At 37.5% G+C, this 19,105-nt stretch overlaps 2 protein-coding genes across 6 annotated transcripts; both read left to right on the forward strand.

Annotated features, from left to right (window-relative positions):
• Positions 1-1,679: 1,679 nt before the first annotated feature.
• On the forward strand, positions 1,680-5,519 carry LOC121320051. The gene is made up of 6 exons (XM_041258200.1): positions 1,680-2,021; positions 2,434-2,645; positions 2,761-2,833; positions 3,606-3,696; positions 4,180-4,289; positions 4,602-5,519. Exons 1-6 carry the CDS (start codon positions 1,889-1,891, stop codon positions 4,892-4,894), a joined length of 912 nt encoding a protein of 303 aa, XP_041114134.1. The 5' UTR covers positions 1,680-1,888; the 3' UTR covers positions 4,895-5,519.
• A 1,405-nt stretch (positions 5,520-6,924) lies between these two features.
• Positions 6,925-18,898, forward strand: caps2 (calcyphosine 2). Of its 5 annotated transcripts, none has more exons than XM_041258201.1 (18): positions 6,925-7,463; positions 7,566-7,696; positions 8,447-8,493; positions 8,695-8,740; positions 11,269-11,388; positions 12,537-12,725; positions 13,046-13,150; positions 13,555-13,622; positions 13,869-13,979; positions 14,129-14,203; positions 14,330-14,425; positions 14,827-14,920; positions 15,107-15,222; positions 16,290-16,366; positions 16,492-16,646; positions 16,837-16,956; positions 17,185-17,281; positions 18,503-18,898. In XM_041258201.1, the coding sequence occupies exons 2-18, from the start codon at positions 7,613-7,615 to the stop codon at positions 18,676-18,678; spliced, it is 1,776 nt and encodes a 591-aa protein (XP_041114135.1). In that variant the 5' UTR covers positions 6,925-7,463; positions 7,566-7,612; the 3' UTR covers positions 18,679-18,898. The 5 variants fall into 5 exon arrangements, with proteins under 5 accessions (XP_041114135.1, XP_041114136.1, XP_041114137.1 ...); XM_041258202.1 differs by having other exon boundaries at positions 6,925-7,401; XM_041258203.1 differs by lacking the exon at positions 13,046-13,150 and having other exon boundaries at positions 6,926-7,463.
• The last annotated feature ends 207 nt before the right edge of the window (positions 18,899-19,105 follow it).

Here is a 19,105-nt window from a genome sequence, read left to right on the forward strand (position 1 = left end):
GCCGAATCAATATGGGTCAGAATAATGGACAAAAATTCAAAGGGCATAATAATAGGAGCATGCTATAGACTGCCAGATTCAGACAGTGAGCAAAATAATCTGTTATACAATGACATTAGAAATGCGTGTAGCAAAGGAGAAGCCATACTAATGAGGGATTTCAACTTCCCCCATATAAAATGGGAAAACCGGGTGAGTAGCACAAAGGATGAAATTGAAATGGTGGAAATGACAAATGACTGCTTCCTAACACAATTTGTCAAGGCACCGACTAGAGGGGAGGCATGCCTTGATTTAGTCTTTTCAAATAACGAAGACAGAATAACTACAACAGAGGTCAGAGAACCACTGGCAATTTGAAGTGTTTTTTAAAACCCCAAAAGTAATGACTAAAGCTAAGGTTTACAATTTTAGAAAATCAAACTATGAAGGTATGAAACATAGACTAACAGAAGTAGACTGGAGTAAAATAGAGAAAACACCCACAGAAGAAGGATGGTTGTTCTTCAAAAATGTAGTACTAGAGGCGCAAAACAATTACATCCCTAAAGTAGATAAATCTAAATGTAAAACTAAATTGCCAAAATTGTGAGGGTCTGGAATCAACTCCCCAGTAATGTTGTTGAAGCTGACACCCTGGGGTCCTTCAAGAAGTTGCTTGATGAGATTCTGGGATCAATAAGCTACTAACAACCAAACGAGCAAGATGGCCTCCTCTCGTTTGTAAACTTTCTTATGTTCTTATGTTCTTAAAATATCGAAAAGAACGAAATTTCAATGTACCATTTGCAATTAAGTAATATGCGAGAATTGGTCAGGGGTCTGAATACTTTTGCAAGGCACTGTATATAACAACACAAAGCATCCTTAGACAAGTCGGTTACCTATTGCATACATAGATGATCCGCAGTTGCCAGAGTGAACAGGACTTGGCTCATGGAATGCGAATGGATGCTTGTTTTCTGCTTATTCTAATCATTTGATAACAATGCTTCACAATACATTGTGAAAAGTGTTGAATTTAAATCAAGGGAAGTAATGTTAAAACTGTACAATGCACTTGTAAGACCTCATCTTGAATATTGTGTGCAGTTCTGGTCACCTCGCTATAAAAAAGATATTGCTGCTCTAGAAAGAGTGCAAAGAAGAGCGACCAGAATTATTCCGGGCTTAAAAGGCATGTCATATGCAGACAGGCTAAAAGAATTGAATCTGTTCAGTCTTGAACAAAGAAGACTACGTGGCGACCTAATTCAAGCATTCAAAATTCTAAAAGGTATTGACAGTGTCGACGCAAGGGACTTTTTCAGCCTGAAAAAAGAAACAAGGACCAGGGGTCACAAATGGAGTTTAGAAAAAGGGGCATTCAGAACAGAAAATAGGAGACACTTTTTTACACAGAGAATTGTGAGGGTCTGGAATCAACTCCCCAGTAATGTTGTTGAAGCTGACACCCTGGGATCCTTCAAGAAGCTGCTTGATGAGATAATCAATGCTAACAACCAAACGAGCAAGATGGGCCAAATGGCCTCCTCTCGTTTGTAAACTTTCTTATGTTCTTATGTTCTTGGAACACGTCTGATTTGCCTCGCGGTCGCGGATCTTGCTTCGTATGGGTTGAATTCATTACGTGTCAATCTGTTTAATCCCACCCTCTTTTCACGTTACTTCCTTTTTAGCGACAGCTGGTAGAGAATTAGGAAGTAAACAAACGCCACGAATGTCAACGAGTGACGTTCCTGTTTGTTTGTTAGCTTTTTAAGATCATGTCGTTTTTTTGTGTTATTTAAATAACACTTCTGATTAAAGCATTGTTTCCATAATAATTTTGTTTAATAGTGCAACGCTGTATCTAGTCTTGACAAGACAGACCTGTTGTAGTGCAACGATGGGAATGACCTCCTTTCAGCAGGTCGTGATCGCGTTTTCTTTGGTGATATTTGCCTTCGTGATTTTCCCTAGAATGTCCGGAGGTGGAACCAAAGATGCGAGAGCGTTCGATGCCAATCAGCAAAGAAAAGGTACGTCATTCATTAATATACTTGTAATCAATGTTTACGCAGCATACAGGTCGCTGTACTTGTATTTAACTACACACATTAACAATATGGTTTGTGTACTGTTGGTTATAGTGCTGCGGAAACAGTGGGTTACATTTTGCAAGCATTGGGATGAATTAGAATGGTCGTTGTATGGTCAAACTATATATATATATATATATATATATATATATATATATATATATAGTTTGACCATACAACGACCATTCTAATTCATCCCAATGCTTGCAAAATGTAACCCATATATATCCAGAAATCCTAATGCAGCGGCAACGCAACGAACATAACAACTGAGGGTCATGCCCAGGATTGTTTAAAGTGTAAATGCATTGGTAGTGCAGTGTTCTAACAGGTGGCATGCTTTGTGTTTTAGCTGAGCCGGGCCCTGGAAGAGGGCATCATTCCAGCATGAATGCAGACGGCTCTAAGAGCCAATCGTTTGCAAGCATGCAACAAATGAGAAAAGCCATGGAGCAAGAAATGAAGAACGAAAAATACAAGGGAAACAACAAAGGATTTGTGTTCACACTGATGCCACTGTATGCAGTTGGAGTTGGCGTCTTTGCAGTGTACAAGTTTCTTAAGGTACGCTGACAGTATGTATTCGACCATGTTGTCTAGTTGTGATGTGGTGCTGCTTATTATATACACACATAGCCTGCTTTTAATTTGAGAGTTTTATTTAACCTGTGATTTACAGATAAAGTCACAACATGAGACAGGAGCAGTCAAGAGGGAAACTTCTAAAGGGACCAGAAAGCCAGAAGACACAGGTGATTTGTCAATTTAAAAGTATTATTATTAGTAGAGGCATTAGGCATTGAAGTGTTACAGAACTCCCCACAGTGTTACTTTAGCTTTGCTGTAACCATTTGTGTCCATGTCATACCCATGCTTTTAAATATGTTCCCCATCATTTTGATATTTTTTATTCACACATCCATAAATAAACAAGGAAATTACCTCTTATTGGCTTTTACACGTCAGTGTTCACCAGAAGATAGAGATTCTTTCTTTTCAACATCTGTGTATCCAGTTTATCCTCCCTCCTGCAACAATGCTGGTGCTCAGATTGAAATGAGTGGTGTATTATGGGAACATAAAACCAGCATTGTAGCAGGAGGGAACGTGATCTGGATACACTGCGACACTTAGAGTTTTTTTTTTTTTTATATATAGCCCAGTTGGTGTATGACCCATGATGTGTGATTTAAAAACGTCAAGAGTTGGCAATATGTTTAAAAATATAACCCTGCAATACAGACAACATGGGACACAAAGGTAACATAATGCATTTCTTTTAAAAACACTAAACCAGCATGTGAAAAAACAAGATCCAGTAATCATTGTGGGTGAATGCATGCTTGGAAATGTAAACAACCTAAGAACTCTCAAGCCCCTGGTCTGGATTATCTGACCCTGTACCCAAGACAGAACTTCTTTATTAGAGATTTATCCTCCCTTTCACATGGTGGGTAACATGATAAAACTGTGGGTTGTCACAATAAAGTCAAGTTTATGATATTTATTTATTTATTTTATTAGAAAATCAACTGCATGAACTGGAGCAAAGGCTGTCCCAGACGGAAAAGATGCTGAATTCCATACTGACCCAGCTAGATCCATTAACTAACTGGTAAATGACACATGTCACAAATCTTAGCCTTGATTCTGAATGCAGTGTTACAGAACACGAATAAAGTTGTACTCTCAGCTGTGATAGAGATACACGCAAACACACCACTGTAAATTGAATGAAGACCAGGAAGCCAGAGGAGCACCAGGGTTCTGTATTTGTTTCAGGAATAGCACCGGTTAAACAGGGACTCACAAGTCAGGGATGCTGTTTGCTTAGTAAATGCAGCCGTTTTAAGGTAGGATGAAGTACAGTATGTACAACCTTTATTTTTCTTATAGTACTGCCCTTAAACTCAAATACAACTTCTGCTAAGGCTAGTCTTTCATTATGCCAGAATAAATAAGGTGTAGACTCTAATGTTGTTTTAATTGTTGTTCACTCTTCATTCATTTATCCAGCGCATGTCCTTCTGGGTATTGCTGACACCTCTGTTTTCTCTTCTGGTTTCATTTGTGTGTGTGTGTGTGTTTTTTTTTCCAGTGTTGAATCCGTGGCCTCTGAACAGAAGAATGAGATCATGGTGCAGCTCCATTCCATCAGACAGCTGATGAGAAAGAGAGGCATGAATATACAACAGCTAAACATTGAAGGTTGTACGTGTTTTTTTTAATATCCCTTTCACCTGTTCTACCCTGGAAAATAGATGAATGAGTTCTAACTTTGAATAAAAAGGTATTTGCATTATAAAGTTTACTTAAGTAGCTTCAAATTTCATTTTCATATTTTTTATTCTCTCCTTAACTGAGTGCTTCTAATTGTAATGGCTGAAATACTGCCAAACTTGCATTATTTACAAAGATATACAAACACACCCTATTTACACTTTCAGGGCTTCCACCCTGCCACAAGGACCTTGTTTGTTGGGCTAATATAGACGTCTTTCTTTTCCTTCAATTATATAGAACCAGCATGCGATAAGAAGCTTGAAGACCTCATCCAGTCACTAAAGGAAAGTGAGACTGAATACAGTGTGAAGGAGGGTGAGGAGATCAGTGCTAGTGAAGAAAATCTGTTGGAGGATCCCAACGCAGAAGAAGATCTGAGTGATATTTGTGAAAATGAAGATGACGAATCTAAAGAGGATGATCTCGCTGTTGTCTCCAGTGAAACCAAAAATGAAGACATGGCGGTTACTCCAAGTTGCTCTGAAGAGCTGGAGGAGATGGGATTAAGGAGACGCAACAAGCGTGAATGATCAGTGGTTGAAAGAAATACTATTTTAAAGAATTTGCCTTATTTTCCTGGATGGTGAAAATAAACAAAACATAATATTGCAAGTATCAGTAGAGCTGTGTACTTTAACATGGTTTTATGTATTTTTGAGTATACTCTATCTGAGCCCCAAGGAACAATAATGAATCTGCACCTGGGATGCAATCTGGAGAAATTGGGCTTCATTTATTTATTCATTTTTATTTGTAAAGATAGGGTTCCTGCAGGTTGTAAAACAAAACGCTATATATTTTCAGGGAAAACTAGAGAACTAAACAAAAATATATATTTTTCTTCTTTTTAGCAGTAGTGAAATGGTTAAGTTCTTCACTTCTATAGGTTAATGAGGACATCCAAGGGTATACAGTACTCATCATACATTATGTGAATATTGGTAATGGTGTTCTACATATTTCCTGTTTTCTGTAATATAAATGATAGGCACTGTTGCATTTAAACTGTTTTGCTCTGTACTGTTGTATGTCTTTGTGCATGTTAAAAAGCACAGGTGTAGCTCAATCTGCTGTGCATCTTGTATAGACCCTGCTCATTCTGTGTGCTGTCAAAACAGAAATATGTTACCAGTGTAAGAAAAGAGATGTGTCACACACCAAGTTCCAGTTTCAAACCAGTGGTTGCTTTATTATAATTACATAAGAGCGAGGTTATATTGCTGGAGAGAAATTCAAAATTCTCTAATGCAGCACAGTTCACACAACTTTTTTATACATGAATGCAAAACAACATCAATATAAAGTATGCCCCACAAACTTCCTTTCGTCACGTCAACCTTCACAAACTGTTCATTCTCAGTACTTTCCCATTATCTACTAGCCTCCAACCCCTCTTCTTGCAGGCTGTTCTCACTTGAGAGATCTGGTTTTAGCTGTTTATCAACTCCACTCAACTTCTGATTACAGGTAGCATTGGTTTACAGAAAAAGCAGAATTAATAAACATGCAGAAGCAATAAACATGCATACTTAATAAACATGCATGATTAATGAATATGCAGAAGCATATATATAAAACATATATCACTTGTGATAACAGAAATATTTTTTATGTACTTCTAGTCTGAAAAAAAGAAATGCACTTATGATGTGTCTCCTGATGTGGTTTTAGTAACAGTCAAATCTAAGCCCTAAGCTAAAGAAAGACAGACAGAACCCAAACACGGATTCCTGGTGGTACAAGCAGAACGCGTTTATTTTGGCAGCTAAATTCTCTACACTAGTTTTTTATAACGGTACAGTATTTAATCAGGGATGCATCCTGTCACTGCATTTCACCAGCAATCAACACTTGATCATTTTCCTGGTTTGAGTTAGGGACACAGTCTGTTGCCGTGTTAATTACAGCACACTCAAAAAAGGTCTTTTCTGTTTAAATAAATCTCTCCTGTCATGTATCCAGTTCCCAAGAGGTAGCCAATACAGAGGGTAACACACAAGAAGGCGAGATAGATTTAAAAAAAAAAAAAGTTCTGAAAATGTGTTCATGCTGTAAGTCCCTCTTCAACTGCTACTGTCACGTGGCGACCCCTACTGGCAGCTGCAGGCCTCAGCAGGCCCTAGAACTTAAGGAACTCGAGGGTGTGAATGGAACACGTCACTTTCTTGTGATGCTGCCACTGCAAACTGACTGATAAATAAAGAACCTACTTTGCTGAGTTTAACAGGCTGGTTTGTTTTCTTCTTCTCTGAAATAAGCCTATCAAAATAGACAGCAATATAAACTAATAATTACTCAGGTCTTTACGGTGCCATCCAACTGCTGCTAAACTTTGCAGGTCAAGCCTTAACGGTTTTACCACAGTTGTTACCAGTGAAACAATAAATTGCAAAGAAAATTATGTTTGGCCTAGAATGAGTAAAGCGCTCCACCAGTGTTGCCAAGTCTCACGAGAAGAAAAAAAAAAGCGGCGTGCCTTGCAAAACAAGCCCAAAACGAGCCCAACCCATTTCAGAGGTTGAGGGGGGGGGAGTGTTTATACAAAGTCCATCTTTTTTTTTAGTTCTAGTTTTTCTTAGTTGAACTGAATGAACTATTCTAAAATTGTAATGTCGTGCATATACTTTGACACCAGCCAATCACACAACCCGCGACTCTCAAAAGAATAAAGCGACTTGAAGCAGCCTTGGCAGCTGTGGTCTCCAGTTACACAGCAACACCTGCCCCGTCAGCGGAAGTGTTTCCAAGCAAAACATGAACCCCATGGACCAGAAGTACTGCAATGTAATAGACTGCTCTTTAAAACGTATTTTAAATTTAATCTGAAGCGCACTCTTTTAAGCGGCGTTACACGTTAGGATACTGATGAAAGCTATCGATAAATCTAGAAGCAGCAAGCTTTACACCGAATTTTAGACAACTCAGTAAACAAAAAACGAGTTAAAAATAAATTCAGTTTTCCGAAGTCTACCGGAATAAGTTCCTCTGTTTCTAGCACCAGTGAGTGTATAACTGCTACAGCATCGCATCAGCTAAGGTAAGGTGTTTGATTGGCCCGGATTGTTTGGATGAAACCAAAGCAACAGGTTTGACAGGCAGGTACGGCCTCTTGTTGTTTCTTGAAAAGCTTCCGCAGTTGGTTTCTTATTAACGCGTGAGGAGAGAAATATCATATTTTACTTTTTATTTTCTTCTTCCCAGGGCTACGTTTTGTCGTCCCCCCTTCCCCTCACCCATAGAAACCTGAAATGGATTTGCACATTAAAGGTATGCCAGCAACTCCGAGAGGAGGAGGGCAGTCCAATCTGGAAGGAGGAAAAAACTCTGCGCAGGTAGGAGAATAAAAAAAAAAAAAAAAACCCTTATGTATGAGTTGTCAGAACTCTTATATAATCACTGCTAGCTAAATAGTTTGGCTGGGAACATACCCTCAATAGTAACCCTTAGCATCGTTTCAGCTGTAGATATACACATTTATTTACATCATATCATGTACAAATAAATATATTTTTGGACTTACCAAAAATAAAAGCCAAGAAAGAAAATGTTAACCCTAAAAAATCTGTGTGGTTGGCAAATCCAGCCTTATCCCAGCACTATATATTGAGTAAACTTGAGCCTCAAGCCTGTAGACTTGTAGATCTCTTCATCTACCCCTCCTGCTAAGCACTGAACTTGCCTGACTTAAGCATGTTACTGGATGCTATCATTGCACTATTGCACGACTGTCATGTTGTGGTAGATACAAATGGTCTTAATCATAAGTTGTTATCTCTTATTGAATTCTAGCAGTATTTGAACTAACTGTAAACTACACTGTATTTAAATATTGTTTTTTGCACTGTAACCTGTATTGCCCTGTAACACTTGTAAAATGCCTTAGGTAAAGGCGTCTACCAAATAAACTAATAACAACACCAAAGAGAAGATGAAAACACCAACATGTTATTGTTTTTTTAAATTACACATTTAAACAGAATCTTTGGAAACTATGAGAAATGTTCAGAAGAATAAAATCTGTATAAAATATGTTAAGTATAATAAGGAAATATATCAGTAAATGGGCTGTATTGCTTTTGCAGGGATGGAGAGCCAATTCAAGAGCTGCACGAGGCCCTCGACCTAATGAGTAAGCCAAATTGACAATTTTTTTATGCTTACAGGTACCTAAACAGAAATCTTAACCATTTCCCTCCTTAAAAGTTGTTAAAACAAGTTGAGATCCCCACATACCCTAAAGAGCTGTTTACAAACGGACATGTTTTAGTTACTTGGAACACACATATTGTTGTATCTACCTTTTATTAAGACTATTTCCCCTATTTTGCAGGGTGCCTGAATTGAACTTTGGGAAACTGGGAGATTCGGAGGATGAGGTAAGCTAGGCTAAATCAACAACCTCATGTTGACCCTGGTAGGCTGGGGGACTCAACAGATTGACAGTGGTCTATGTTTGTTACCAGGCTCCTTGTGAAGTGTCCCATATCTGGCAGTATTAGTTTGAATTCAGGCAATCAAAAAAGCAGTTGTAACTTACTTAACGTTTTTACTGTTCTAATGTTTTGCCAACCCTTTCCCTTTCCCCATGTGTTAAAGGCTTATCAAATATAGCTCTGTAGTATTGTAATGCATGTTATACGGGACAATAAGTTGCATGGCCACTAAATTATACATCAGTTGACATGTGAACAGTGTGGGCCTAATACATTTTGCATGTACTGTACATAACAGTTTGGTCAGGATGAGCCCCTTGTATCTCTCTCATTTGATAGAACATAATTGTGTCTGCCGTAGCACACCTGGTTTGAAGACCACTGTCGATAGTGACCACTCACCTGCAATGAATTGGCGTGCTCTTAAAGTGTGTGTGTGTGTGTGACTGTGTCTATATATATATATATATATATATATATATATATATATATATATATATATATATATATATATATATATATATATATATATATATATATGTATATATGTATGTGTATATATATATATATATATATATATATATATATATATATATATATATATATATATATATATATATATATATATATATATATATATATAGTGCCTTGCAAAAGTATTCAGACCCCTGACCAATTCTCTCATATTACTGAATTACAAATGGTACATTGAAATTTTGTTCTGTTTGATATTTTATTTTTAAACACTGAAACTCAGAATCAATTATTGTAAGGGGACATTGGTTTTATGTTGGGAAATATTTTTAAGAAAAATAAAAAATAAAAAAATAAAAAATGAAAGACTGAAAAAAAACTCTTACTAAAGAGCCAATTTTAATGATGTCACACGCCATGTCATCTTGAAGAATACAACCCCTGTGCTGTGGAAGCTCAAAGTTTGCACCGATGAAAGAAATTGCCCTAACGAGGACACAGTTACCTTACCATTGGCCTCCACCTGTGAACCATTAAAGTTGCTGTCACATTTTCTGGATAAAAAACGCACTCTTGAAGGATCATTGGTAAAGCTGTGAATCTGAAGGAAAATTAAGACCAAAGAGCATTCTACAGAAGTTAGAGATAAAGTAATACAAATGCATAGATTAGGGAAAGGGTACAAAATAATATCCAAGTGTTTGGATATCCCAGTGAGCACAGTTGGATCAATAATCAGGAAGTGGAAGCTGCATCACACCACCCAGGCACTGCCAAGAAAAGGCCACCCTTCAAAACTCGGCGCTCAAACAGGGAGAAGCCACAGAGAGGCTAACAATCACTTTGAAGGAGCTACAGAATTCAGTGGCTGGGAGTGGAGTAATGTTGCACCAGTCAACCATGTGAAGAGCTCTGCATAACACTGGCCTGTATGGGAGGGTGGCAAGAAAGAAGCTGTTACTCAAAAAGTACCATCTGAAAGCACGTCTGGAGTTTGCCAGAAAGCATGAGAGTGACCCAGCTGCGATGTGGGAAAAGGTTTTGTGGTCAGATGAGACCAAGATAGAGCTTTTTGGCCAAAACTCAAATCGCTATGTGTGGCGCAGACCTAACACTGCCCATGCCTCAAGACACACCATCCCTACAGTGAAGTATGGTGGTGGCAGCATCATGCTGTGGGGATGCTTCTCATCAGCAGGGACTGGGCATCTTGTTACAACTGAAGGAAGAATGGATGGAGCAAAATACAGGAAAATACTGCAAGAGAATCTGCTTCAGTCTGCTAAAAAACTGAAGCTTGGGAGGAAATTCACCTTTCAGCAGGACAATGATCCCAAGCACAAGGCCAGAGCAACATTGGAGTGGCTCAAGAACAAAAAGGTGAATGTCCTACAGTGGCCCAGTCAATGTCCTGATCTCAATCCCATTGAGAATCTGTGGCACTATTTGAAAATTTCGGTCCACAAGCGTCGTCCAACCTACCTGAACAACCTGGAGCAAATCTGCCAAGAAGAATGGGCCAAAATCACTCCGACACTGTGTGCAAAGCTGGTACATACTTACCCCAAAAGACTTAAAGCTGTTATTGCAGCGAAAGGTGGCTCTACCAAATATTAGTATGTAGGGGTTGAATACTTATGCAAGCAAGATATTTCAGTTTTTTATTTTTCTTAAAAATATTTCCCAACATAAAACCAATGTCACCTTACAATAATTGATTTTGAGTTTAAGTGTTTTAAAATAAAATATCGAACAGAACGAAATTTCAGTGTACCATTTGTAATTCAGTAATATGAGAGAATTGGTCAGGGGTCTGAATACTTTTGCAAGGCACTGTGTATGTGTATATATATATATATATATATATATATATATATATATATATATATATATATATATATATATATATATATATATATATATATATATATCATTTATCATTTCTTTCATAGACATGGAAATACTATAACTCTCTAAATACTCCTGTGTTCAAACAGGATTCTTATATTCCTGCCAGCAAAGGGTCCCCTTGCTTAGAGCCTCCAGACTCCAACTCCACAGTAAGCTGGGGAACACCTTTCCCAACTCCATATGCGCTGCACCACCACAGCCAGCAAGTGAGTGCATTGCAGGCAACTCTGCTAGGAGTGCAGCACCTTGCTGTTGGGCTATCTTGTTTTAATACACACTGTTATAAAGTTAGGATAGGATCTTTTAATGATAAATCAATTGTAAAAACAATTATATAGATATTGTTTTTCAGGAAACAGTTATGCGAGGAACTTGCTCAATTTGGCAGATTTGTTAACTTGGAACACTATTTTTTTTGGTCTTTTTTTAACAGAAACCTTTCCATAAAAATACTGAAACTAATAATATCATACATATATCTGTACTGTTTTTACAGTAGACTGCAGTATTCTCTCGATCAGTTGATTCATGTTGGTTCAGAAAAGTTTTAACTGACCAATTCATATATGGACACAGCATTCAAAACAGAAAATATTTTAATGACAAAAATATGGCTGTTTGTTATTTTGTCGGCTTACGAAAAGACCGTCATGCATTTTGTCTCGCTCGACCCGTTAAAGGACCTGGGTCCATGGACCAAAGTGTGATACGCCCTAACACTGTGCCCATTGTACCAAAGTGTGATACGCCATGACCTGGGTACACTGGACCCCTATGACGTTATTGTCCATACCCACTGGTACATGGTTTCACACTATGCGGGATTGTGACCCGGGTACATGGTTTCACACTATGCGGGATTGTGACCTGGGTACCTGGTTTCACACTATGCGGGATTGTGACGGTCCGGGACACTTTCACCTATGGATTTGAATGTGGTACCTCCTTTCACACTATGCCGGATTGTGACCTGGAAGTGTGATACGCCCCTAACACTTACACTACCCGGAATGTGGATACGCCCTAACACTGGCCCATGCACAAAGTGGATACGCCCTAACACTGACCCATGGACCCCCGTGTACATGGTTTCATACTATGTGGTATTGTGATACGGGTACATGGTTTCACACTACGCGGGATTGTGACCCAGGTAGCTAGAACCCAGGTAGAAGTGCCAGTGTATAAGGGGCTTTAGGAGAATACTTGCTGATTATAGAGATCAGAGTATAATGTCTAAATCACTTAACTTAAAGCACAGAGTAGTTTTGTTTTAAAGGAGATAGTTCAGTACAAATTCTAATTGCGTGCAGTTCTAGTAGTTCTTAATTAGACTTTCTTTAATTATTTTAAGCCGTTTCCGTGGGAAGAGAAGACCGTCCCTGAGAATTTGCCAGCACCTTCAGAGAGATACAAGCAGAAATATAAGCAGTATGAGTCTGAGTTAAAGGAGAGTTACAGGCAGCATTCTCAGAATGTGAAGGAGAAGAGCAAAACAGGCACACCGCTAGAGCACTCACCAAGGAATGAAGCACACGCACAGGTAAATGGTATTGCACCTGTAATCACTGAAAATGATTGGCAAGTTACTCACCCCCAGCTAGAATCACATGTTCAAAAAGAGCACATAAATGTACTGTTTGATTTACATGAGATATTGAGAAAGGGTGGTATTCTAGAGACCTCTGTAATAATAATAATAGTAATAAAAAATACAATACTACTACTACTATTACAATAATACTAAAGCAAATGTGGAGGGATTAAAAAGACTCAATCTTTAAATTATCTACAAGATTTTTCAAAGGTTATGTGCTTGATCAATTAATACATGAAATAAGTATAACTTTCTTGGATTCACAGGCTGTTGAAGATGATCTGACAGCTCTCGATGAGAAAGCTCTTCAGCAGCAGTGTTACACAAGCAAACCGTACAGCGCACAGCACAGTATGAGAAAGCTAGCAGCAGTAACTGTCATTTACTTACTGACTTCCAGTCCTCTGTTTTTAAATTGGCAAGCTTTATTTATATTATGTATAAGCTTTAATGTGCAGTAGCACAATACACCCACCAGGTGGCATATATTACAAGGACAAAAAGGATGCTAAGGTTACAAACAAGTTCATGGAAAATCAATTAATTGTTTGTGTGTACTTGCATCAAAGGTTGCAACTATTCCAACTATTGTTCTAAATTCAAATGCTCATTACTGGGATAATATTGTTACACTTTATATATATATATATATATATATATATATATATATATATATATATATATATATATATATATATATATATATATAAAAACTTTTCAGTTACATAAAGTGTGCCACATGAAGTGTGTAATGTTTATTTTAAAATGTACACAGGAAGACCTTGCAATAGAGAGGAGAAAGCAAGCCGTGGTGGAGCAGGTGATGGTGGACCAGCTGTCCAGGTAAGCCTTTTTAATAATAAATAGACAGGTACAGTTTTAATATGTGATGTTAGAAAATCACGTAATACTCAGCCACCCCCTTGCTAAAATATTCAGAATACATCAAATTCACTATTTATTTATATAATACATGTATCGATATACATTGTATTTTGGAGATGTAGCATCTTGTTAATAAGCATTTCACGAAAGTGCATGAGTCTGATCAATATGTTGCTTGCTTACAGTTGTTCTTTTCCCTTGTAGGGCTGTCATAAGTGATCCTGAACAAAATGGGACCATCAGAGAAAAGAATTCTCTCCCAGGGCTTGGATCAGCACCTTTACGCTTTAAGAACCGGACACTGCATGACACGAAGTAGGCACACATACTCGGAATTCATTTTGATTGAGGCTGGGTATAGTTAACAGAAAAAAAAAAAAAAAACTACAACAACAATATTGATCCTGTTTGGTAGTGTCCTGCTTTCTTTGAAAACAAATACTGATTTTTTGTCTGTTTTATAGAGTGAAGACCAGTTCAGCATTAACAGAAAATTTGCTGTCTAACAAGTTGCGCTTCGATGCTAGAATCTTATCAAGGTATGTTAACGCAGCACTTTCCCATTTCTTGGAAAGCAATTGGAACTAAAATGTAATACTAAGAAGATGTATGTGTAGGAAAGTATAAAACATTTATAACACTAAAATGCATATTCTTGATTGTAGAAATGGACGTGATGCTTGCAGAGAGCTGATCGGATTCTTCTTTGGCTTTGATAATTCTCTGACAGTTTATGAATATCGTCATTTTGGGAAAAATAGGTGAGATGGCAGCTGTTTGTCGATTTCTCTAAACTGGCAATTGAACAGCAATTGTCAGATATTTAATTTGTAATTGGGTGTTTATCTATCCTATCTATTATACTATCTATAATATATATATATATATATATATATATATATATATATATATATATATATATATATATATATATATATATATATATACACACACACACACACCATAAAATTGCTACTGTGCTGCATTGAAAAAATATATATTAATAAGAATCTGCTAGAAATCAAGGATTCCTGTATACCCCGGTAGCTCTTCCATTCTGAGTGCAGGCAACATATTTATAGTTTCACATTATTTCTGTATATGCCTTTTATCTATATATATATATAATATGGATGTCTACATCCTCTCCTTGTTTACACAGATCAAATGCACTTCCATTTATTCAGAAGGGTGCTTACAGTCATCAGCATGGAAGAAGAAAAGGAATGCAGTACCAAATTCGAGATTTCTATGTTGTAAGTACGGCATTATTAACTAAGTGGTAAACATACCAAGAAAACATTTTCTTGTGGAAAGCTTTGATATTTTATGGTATTAGCAATACATTCTTCTGCAATAATGTGTTACAATTCCTGTTCATTCATATTATATTTTATCACATTGTGTTCACATGTTCACACTGTTTATGTAAATTTAAATAGGGGGCTAACATAACTTTCGCCACATCTGGACAAAATCTACCTGAAAGTATTAGACAGAAGCCATCCTTCACTATTCGGATTACTAATGTGGGTGAAGTTCCCAAAAGTATGCTACTGTAAGTTGAATATTTGCTTCCTCTTTTTTTATCTTCTTTGTCATTAACATATTTAGTGTGCAGTATTACTTTGGCATTATAAACTTGGACAGTACTCTTGCTTAAAGAGTAAGTAGCGGGGTTCCAAAAAATATAGCTTTATATGTCCCCACGTATTGCTACAACTGTTTAAGTAATGTACCTGTCATTTTTCTTTTTGTTGTTAACATCCAAACAACTTTTTACTCTTATAACTTTAAAGTCTGTTTTTTTCAAAGCTTTTTTCAAAATGGGCACTGGGGTTTGAGATCTGTCCTCTAAATTACTGCAGGCTTTTCAGTTCTGTACCACATCATGGATCGTTATTGCTGTGTTACCTGTTTGACAATGTGGGCAATAATCCTTACACTATTAACAGTTGCAGCAACATGTGGGGACGTGTAACGCTGTATTTTATGGCACACCACTACCTACTCTTAAGAGCCCATGCAAAAAAAATAAATCAATCAATTAAGTGCCTTTCCATCAGAGTCAGAACAGTGGACACGCAAAATAAAGATTTTGCACATCATAGTCTTGTTTTTAAAACTGCATTGAATGTTTTGCTAGTAAAAAAAGCCAGGTATCAGCAATCTGGACCATGATAAATCTAAGCTGATTTAGTTCAGGTAAAGGTTTATACTCATGGGGCCTGGATAAGCCCTAAGATACTGTCTGATCTATTGAGAGCTACTGCATTTTCAGAACACCCCTTGTTTAATTATATTATTGAAATGAGCAGATCCGAGGATTTTGAACAATCAGGCCCCTGGTAAGTCTGCTCTCAACTGATCAGCATGAATAAGTCACACTTGTCTGTAGGTAAACTAATATGAGTTGTCCATCTTTTTCATCTACCCATCATAGCATGGGGATAATGAACAGGAATCCTTATCTTCTATGTGTGTCTTATATATGTAGTTCAACAAAACCACTCCCTCATACACATTACACTAGGAGTAAACACGAAACACAGTAATGCTGATCTACAAAGTTATTTCTTTCAACAGTAAATATATAGATACATTAATTCTATAAACTGGTTTCAGAGCCACTTCTACAGGGAAGAACCAAGGTCCCACAAAACAGGAACTTGATGACAGACATGTCTTCAAGGCCATTCAAGGTAATCCTTAAATCTGGAGGCTGAGGTGCATGTCCTGGTATAATGTATTGCTTTGTTTGAAACCTTTGTTTTACAGTGTACAGTAGAGCGCTTTTTCATTCATTTATTTATTTCTGTCCCTCTAGGAATGTTGAAGGAAAGGCTAAGTAAGAGAGGAGTTCGTACACTGACAGGATTAGGAAAGTACTTCCGAAATAAAGACACATCTGGCGATGGTGTTTTACACAAGACAGAGCTCAGACAAGCTCTGAAAGAATTTCATTTGGACCTGCCTGATAAGGTAGACACTAACCTGTGATCTGAAATGACAACCATTATAGAATAGACAGACTTGTATCCATTAACTTCTAATCATTTTACATTTCATTAAACACTGGTTCAATCTACGTGAATGTGTTTTGAATTTTAAGTCTTGGAAGTATGCACTATACAGTACTTTATAACTAAAGTTGTTTTATTCATTTTTCTAGGACTTTGAGTCTCTTTGGCTGATACTGGATCAGAACTGTCATGGACAAGTAGATTATGGGGAGTTCAAATGGGCAGTGATTGGAGAGATGAGTGAATATCGCAAGGCTTTTGTTAGAAAAGTAAGTGTTTTTTTAATAAAACTAATTAACTTGCTTTTACATTTTATCCATAGCTTTAAAGATTCAACCATAACTATATAGAGAAGACATAACCTACATGTATTACTATATTTTAGGTACCACTTTTACATTTCTGTCTCAACCTTTTTGTTAAGCTAGTACAAAGCCAAAGGCAGGTTTTTGATCTTTCTTAAAACCTCTTCTAATTTGGGGTTGTCTGTTTTCCAGGCCTATATGAAACTTGACCCAAACAAGACTGGCAACATTGCTGTGATTGACATCAAAAAGTTCTACTGTGCCAAGAGACACCCAAAAGTGTTATCCGGTAAGTTTCAAACCCAAAAGAAAACCTTCTGTAAAATGTGTTTACCATGTTTCCTTATGTACAGTTGCAATTTAGCAAGACGGTATCTACTCTTTCGACAAATAGGCAGCAACGTTGATCCATCAATGTATGTGCAGAAGAATTGTAACCTTGGTTGCTTTTCTGGAAGGAGAATCCGCCCATAACCAGTACGCCATCAACAAGCGCATAAAAGCTCTGTGTACTATTCATTCTTGTCGTTTTTTGTTTCGGCTGCTCAGTCACTGCTGGGAGGCTGAAACGGGAGTTGACCGCTTAGAGCCTGGAGGGAAAAAGCCACAGATTTCCTGAGGTATCCCCCTAAAAAATAAAAAGTATGTAGGGGGTTTTTCCTTACCTGAGTGCTGAGCGGGTCGTATTTAGCAGTTCTGTGGGGTCCGTGGTTGGGTTTGAGAGGCTGGGCTTTCTCCCTTGGTGCAGTCACGCTCTGGAATTGTCTCAGCTGCTGATTTTCATTAAATTCAGTATTTGGGGGTTAGGTGGCAGAGTGCCACTGTGGAGAGCTTTAAATATTTTTCATTATTCATTCTTGGTTTGGCGGCCTCGTCATTTCGGGGAGAGGTGGCTACAGCCACTTATCTGCTGCACAGGGATGAATGTATCTGTTCATGTTTTTCTAGCCGGCCTCATGCAGATAGCCGTCGGGCACCCACGGACAAGGCCTCCGGCCAGTTTTATCTTGCCCAGTTGTGGGGTGCATTAATTATTTATTGTTCTCCATTCATGGTTTGGCGGTCTCGTCTTTTGGGGGGAGGTGGCTCGTAGCCACGTCCTATCTGTGGCACTGGGATGCATGTATCTGTTCATGTATTTCCAGCCGGCCTCGTGCAGGTAGTTGTCGGGCACCCGCGGACGAGACCTCTGGCCAAATTTATATTTCACTCTGGCCCTGAGCGCCCTTCACAGACATAAATCATCTGCAATTGCAATTGCTGTTATTATCATTCATTCACAGCCATTCATTTAAGCGGATTCTCCGTGCTGAAAAGAATAGCCCAGTATTGCCCAAATAATTTGTCTTTGTCATTATGCAACTGCACACTCTGTATGGAACTCCACTCATAACAGCAGAGTGGGACATGTCTAGATGAAAACATGTTAAGCTAGAATACAAGTAGGAACTTGTTTTGGAGTGTGTCTCATGAATGTAAAACAATGTATGATCAATATATCTCAATGCAGGTGAAGCCACAGAGGAACAACTTAGATCTGCTTTTGTGGAAACCATGCAGGAATCCTGCAGAGATCCCAGTGCCGTTTCATACACTGAATTTGAAGATTATTATGAAGGACTGAGTATTGGAATAATTGAAGATGAAGATTTTGCTAATGTCCTACAAAATTCCTGGGGAATATAAAAAAAAAAAAAATTATAGAGGCTGGAAAAAACTAGTGTTAAACTACGAGTGTTACTGTGAACATGAGTATTGATGCCTTCATTTATTGAAGGCTTTTGTTTGATTGTCAATTTTTTTAAAACAACTTTACAGATAGAAATAGATGAATTTAAGAAAAAAACATACTTTTAGGGGAAAAAAAACTGTACTTTGCTGTATAATTGTTTTAAAGGAATGCATCATTAATAAGGTTGTATAAATTTAAATTAGTGAAAAATTTGTATTTGTAATGTGTGTTTTTTTTTTTTTTTTTTTTATAAACTTATTTCAAAAATCACTTCAAAACTATTATTAATAGTTGGCCTTTTGAAGTGTTTAAATTACATGCCAGTGAGCTTAAATTGACTCGTTAACTATTTTAATATTTAATAGAAAATAATGTCTCGTG

The sequence above is a fragment of the Polyodon spathula genome, chromosome 8 (assembly GCF_017654505.1).
Source record: "Polyodon spathula isolate WHYD16114869_AA chromosome 8, ASM1765450v1, whole genome shotgun sequence".
In the NCBI taxonomy this organism is placed as follows: domain Eukaryota; kingdom Metazoa; phylum Chordata; class Actinopteri; order Acipenseriformes; family Polyodontidae; genus Polyodon; species Polyodon spathula.